The 6,339-nt window shown below is 36.4% G+C and overlaps 1 protein-coding gene across 1 annotated transcript in view; it reads right to left on the minus strand.

The window, feature by feature from the left end:
- Window positions 1-4,374: 4,374 nt before the first annotated feature.
- Window positions 4,375-6,339, minus strand: part of LOC110451173 (Golgi resident protein GCP60-like) — a 22,790-nt gene continuing 20,825 nt past the window's right edge. Inside the window, exon 4 of the mRNA XM_021499047.1 lies at window positions 4,375-5,082. Within this exon, the coding sequence (XP_021354722.1) occupies window positions 4,920-5,082 (163 nt within the window). The 3' untranslated portion in view covers window positions 4,375-4,919. The remainder of the gene's footprint in view (window positions 5,083-6,339) is intronic.

A 6,339-nucleotide genomic window follows, 5' to 3' on the forward strand; every position in this document is an offset into this window, starting at 1 on the left:
TGGCTAGCAAAGATGGGATGTTACAGGCTGGACAGATAATGACAACAAAAACAGGCTGAAAACATGTATGGAATGTGTTTTTCTTAAGGGAGGCTGTATAAACACATTATGAATATGTAAAATCATGATGAAGGTCCATTTTACCCGAATTACCTGACGTTATTTTCAATATACCTTCAGTTCATCTATATTTCCACACTATTCTCTGTATAAGGGATAGGAATCTCAGTTTGTTTTTTGGGTTTTATAAATCCTTGCAACCACTTTTAAGTCATATGTATTTAAGAAAGGTCTGCCAAATATCTGATTCTTTGACAACTTTACTACAAATATATAGCAGGAATTGAACTTTCTATATCAATTGCACTACACTTCATATCATTTGTTGACATTTTTCTGCTACAATACATGGAGTTTCCTCACAGGATGCTGATAACCGAAAAGAGTCTGAAACCTTAATCATATCTTTTAGAATACTGTGTTTAAAAAAAATGTTATACATGTATCTCTTTGATCCACTAAACATCAGCAAACAACATTTAAACCCTTCATTCCCTAAATCTGTGATTAAAAGGATTGTAAAAACAAATATATGTGTTCGCTTAAATGTTAAAATATTTCTGTTCAACATTCATATTTACAGTGGTGTTCAAATCCACTAATACATAAGTTGACATAAAATTCAACAGTATTAAAGGTTATACCGGTACAATACATTTATCCTGATATCACGTCTGTTAATGTCACTTTTCGGTATTATCATGTATTATTGATGCTCATGTATCCNCTATTTTCACGAACTCGAAGAGTTGTGCCCCTTTGTTTGCTTTCCTGTACATATTATTCTGGCAGTTCATATTTTTATTTTTCCATTTGTTATGCACTTCATATACATCTGATGAGAATGGGAGATATTTAAAAATGCACAAAATTCGCCAAGTAAGCTAAAAGTTACAAAAGGCCAAAAATTTGTTTCAAGTAATACTCATACTCTCTGTTTTAAACTAGGAACACTTGCTATGTACTCTAAGTATTTGTGCAGTTATGATTGATTGTCTTCCTTTGGATAATATTTCTGTGAGTTGTATCCCTCACATGATTTCCTCACATTCCTTTCTGTTATATATCGGATATAGTTTGTTACTTCTATAAGTTCCAAGTTTCCCTTTAGATAAAATATGTCATGTTTAGGTGATTTTTGAGAATTGATGGTTTTGCGAAGTTGCTTATTGTTTTGCAAGGTACCAATACTTTTATGTTTATAACATATATAGGGTGCTCCCATAGCTACCACTTTCTTTAAAATGTAGATTTTCTTCCCGTTGTTTTTGGAAAAAAATATCCAGAAATTTTAGATAGTTTTGAAACTTAAAACTTACCATACTGACAATGTCAGACAATTTCAGACATGCGAAACATATAATAATGTGTAGATCTTGAATTGACAGATCTGTCAGATCAGCACAAATTACTTAAATTGGAGTCTACATAAAGAGTTATGTCCCTTCACTTTCTTTTTCAAGATTACATGATTCAAACAATTTTCTACTTGAGTCATCGAATCTGTCAAAATCTGTCAAACCATACTTTACATACAATGTAACATTGCAACACACTTGGGATCTTAAATCTTTCCTTTCTTTCTTCTCTGTTCTGCCTTTCCTTGGTCGTGCCGCCTGAGAAGCATGGCGAACACTTAAGGATCAGTCTGTCCGTCATCACACGTTGTCGTTTGCGGCGGCAGTCACATTTAAGTTTTCCAGACTTTGTTTCGGCACCATTTACCATATCAATTTGTAACTTTGTATGTGGCTTAATCAAAAAAGATTACAGATCAATTTCGAACCACGTGCCAATATTTTATTTTTTTGCTGGAGTTACATGCATGGCCCTTCACACATTGGAATTGTTCTCATAATTAACTGTTTGCCATACTTTGTTCGTTACCGCTTGCCACTTAGTATGTGGCTTTATCATAATGGATTACAGTTAGAGTCCAAACCCTGTGTCAATATTTCATTTGTTGCTGGAGTTATGGCCCTTCGCACATAGGAAATTATCAAAATAAACTCTTTTTTTTTTACTTATTTCGCTACCGCTTGACATATCAATTTGAAACTTTGTTTGTGGCTTTATCATAATAGATTACAGAGTTTGAACCATGTATTAAATTTCCATTTTTGACTGGAGTTAAGGCCCTTTTACACATAGGAAATTCTCATAATTAACTGTTTTCCATATTATTTGCAACTTAGTATACATGTATAATGGATTACAGTTTGAGTTAGAATCAGTGTCCGTGTTCTAGTTTTTCTGGAGTTATAGCCCTTTGCACATAGGAAATTCTTATAAGTAACTGTATTTTTTCCGTCAACACATGCACTTCCTTCGAATTGCAGTTTTCTTTTTTAGGTGACGACCGTCCTCATATGACGATGTCTGCTGCGAGGACACACATCACCTGATACAGTACATCCTTTGAAGTCCTTCTGTATGGCTGGATGATGTTTTCAAACCAATGGTCTGGAGCATTACTTGGTTAAAAAGACTGAATGCCGTTTAACAGAGGGTCTCTCTCATAATACTCTGGCTCCCTAGGGGGTGGAGTGGGGTCCCAAAGGGGGATTCTTCAATTCAATTACACAATTTGTTGTTAGGACCCCTGCACATCTTTAGTAATCAGATTTTACGTCTGTCTGTCCTTCTATCTGTTATTAGCTCACCTGCCAAGGACAAGTGAGTTTTTGCCCTGGTGCGGCGACCGTCGTCCCGTCGCGTCGCATCCCGATTCAATGAAAACACTTAGCAACTTCATTCATTGACAGATTTTGGTCAAACTTTATACAAAGGTCAAGTATGGGTATACTTGGGACATCTTAGATTTCAGGGATACAAGGTCAAGGCCAAGGTCACATTTGCTATATATAGAAAATCACCCCGTCCCGTGGCGTCCCGTTTCGATTCAATGTAGACACTTAGCAACTTCATTCTTTGACAGTTTTTGGTCAAACTTTATACAAAGGTCAAGTATGAGTATACTTCATAAATCGTTGTATTTCAAGGATCCAAGGTCACGCTTGCTACATATAGAAAATCATCAACTGATTCAATTTAAACACTTAGCAACTTCATTCGTTCATTGATTTTGGTCAAACTTTATGCAAAGGTATACTTCGGACATTGTTGTGTCTCAGGGTTCCAAGGTCAAGGCCAAAGTCACTGTTGCTTTATATAGAAAATCATCAACTGATTCAAATTAAACCCTTAGTAACTTCATCCAATATGTTATGGAGATGGTAATAACATACAGAAAAAATATATGAATATTAAAGTCAACTTATCAACTTTAAGTGTAGAACCTTGTGTGTGTGCATACATGGACTTTATCCAGTGTAATATAATGTTTGCTTAAGCTTTTGGATAGCTTTTCAGCCTTTGATATCAAAGGTCAAGGTCACTTACTATATAAAGAACATCAGTTTGTGCATTGTATTTCGAATTCTGTTGGACTGATTACACTCAGATTTTATCGAGTCTTTCCTGGAAGAAAGTGCCTGCTTGGGATAACTTTTCAGGTCCAGTGGTCAAAGGTCAATGGGTCACTATAAATTGAAAATCTGTTTAATGCACTAATGCAAAATATCTTGATATCTCTTTGGCTGATTACACTCTTGATTTTATACAGTGCTTCCTCAAAGAAAGTGCCTGCTTGGGATAACTTTCCAGGCCCGGGTGTTAGGTCTCTATCACAGTTACTATATGAATAGAAAATCAGTTTATAAAATGCACTACTTGTATTTTGAGTTCTGTTGGGCTGATTACACTCAAGACTTTATCCAGTGCTTTCATAAAAAAAACCACTTGCTTTCACTGGTGTTTGCTACATGTATACCTAACCACAGTTTCTTTTAAATCTTCAATAAACATAATTATGGAGAATAGTCACGGCGACATTTAAAAAATGTATATAAATCTTATTACCGGTTAGCTTGTAATAATAATAATAATTTGAGGTTCTTATATATCGCTTTATCACAACCTTGTTAGTTAGTATTCGAGGTTATAGGGCCTTTACAACCAGCCAGTATATCTTTTTCAACTCCCTGGGGAGCATACAGCCGGAGCTGCCATTGCGGCGCTAACAGCTAGCATCCAACTATTCTAGCGCTGCCCAACTACGTACTCAATTACAGCTGAGTAGACTGGAACAAGCGGAGTAAAGTATCTAGCTCAAAGATACAACACAGTGCCGTGCCGTGACTCGAACCCGCAACCCTTCGGTCACCAGCCCGGAGTCCTACCACTAGACTACCGTGCCTCCTATTCTGTTGAAACTGTAGCTGATGCCTATTTTAAAAGTGTAAATGGATTTGAATTCAAGTCGTCAGCAATATGTTGATATATAATTTATTATAAATAACAATTGTCGTTGACTTTTGTTCCGTTTGTTTGACAGGGACGTGATCATGCGTTAATTATAGTGACGCATTGTTGTCAGTCCTTGGTTTCTCTGTCACGGGTATATTTCATACACAGCTGCGTACCAGCAATGGAAGGGAAGACATGTCGGCCCTTAGGGATATCATCAGTTGACGGCCAGTCAGATCAGTACAATAGACCAATTTGATCACTCTCCATTGTTCTTTGGAAGCCCAGAGTATCAATCAAATGAAGTCACACTAGTGCTGGACACTGTTGGCTGGACAGTCCAAGTCAATGACCACTTGTAATATGACGTGTGTTACAGTGTGCCCTCAGTGGGGGTGTAGAGGAAGCACAAACATGGTCCATGAATACAATGATACGATAGATAAGTATTGCACCAATAACGTCTCACAAAGAAAAACATATCACCACTTATTCGTCTTCCGTTTATATCACTCAGCGTCACGTGATAATACAAATGACGGCTGTTAAGATCACGTGACTGTATGTTCTCGCCTTTCCATACCCCTCGGAGTTCTACTTTCAGCTACCATTGTTGCCATTCTTTCTAAGTATTGGTGGACCCGTTGTCCTCTCCGTGCCTCTAAATTCTTCCAGCGGTAGCTGAGTTCACTGATCTTCTTTTCGGCGATTTTTCTTAAAATACAAACAAATTTTAATTAAGATCCGACTCATTATTGTTTATCATTTTCTGAAATAACATTATCAGATCACAAACTTCATTATCAACAGAGTAAACATTTAATTTCTGTGTTTACCCCTGTTTTGAATTAAGACTGTGTGTATACCCTTGATAACACTTTATCCCAGGTCGAATGTGCAATAAGATATCCCCTTTCAATTTGATATATCCAACTAACTTCTGGTAACTTGGTAGCATTACTGCAAAACCTACATACTGTGCTGATGATCTTAACTGTTCATGTGCCTTCTCTTGACCTCCTCCCAATACCTTCTATAGAATTATACATGTATCTGTCAAGTGATTATAGCTATCTCCATGCTGTGAAGCTCTGTTTGCTTATATGTCTCATCAATTTTACAACAAAATAACACAAAAACATTTGTGAGTGGCGATAAATTGGCTCACTTTTAGGAAGTGGCCGCAATATTTTATTCATATTCTGAAAAATTTGGATAAAAACTTCTTTTACTAATTCTTGATCTGAGTAACACGTGATTTCGAAAAACTCCAATTCGGAGGGATAATTCAAATTACATTGCTGTGACTGTATAATTAAAGATGGCGATCTTCTGATTTTTTTCTCTCTAAATGTTTAGCTGCCAAGTTAAACTGACCAATGAGCGTTAACCTCTGATCAAAGAACCCGGATGTGACGATCGCCTTTTATGGGTTAGGGGGCGTGGCGATGAGCTAGCCCGCTAATGTAATCAAAAAGACTTAATTAAAACAAATGGGCAGTTCATGCAAAAACACGTTTGTTTTTTACAAACTCTCATATTGTTCATTACTGCTTTCAACACATACTGAATCAATGGCACCTGGTGGTTATAAATAGTATAACCTGATAACAGACAGCTGGTGGTATATAAAGAGTATAACCTGATAACAGACATCTGGTGGAATATAAAGAGTATAACCTGATAGCAGACATCTAGTGGTATATAAAGAGGATAACCTGATAACAGACATATGGTGGTATATATAGTGTATAACCTGATAACAGACATATGGTGGTATATAAATAGAATAACCTGATAACAGACATCTGGTGGTATATAAAGAGCATAACCTGATAACAGACATCTAGTGGTATATAAAGAGTATAACCTGATAACAAACAGCTGGTGGTATATAGATAATATAACCTGATAACAGACATCTGGTGGTATACAGAGAGTATAACCTGATAACAGACATCTGGTGGTATA

Source organism: Mizuhopecten yessoensis, unplaced genomic scaffold (assembly GCF_002113885.1).
Source record: "Mizuhopecten yessoensis strain PY_sf001 unplaced genomic scaffold, ASM211388v2 scaffold627, whole genome shotgun sequence".
Taxonomy (NCBI): Eukaryota; Metazoa; Mollusca; class Bivalvia; order Pectinida; family Pectinidae; genus Mizuhopecten; species Mizuhopecten yessoensis.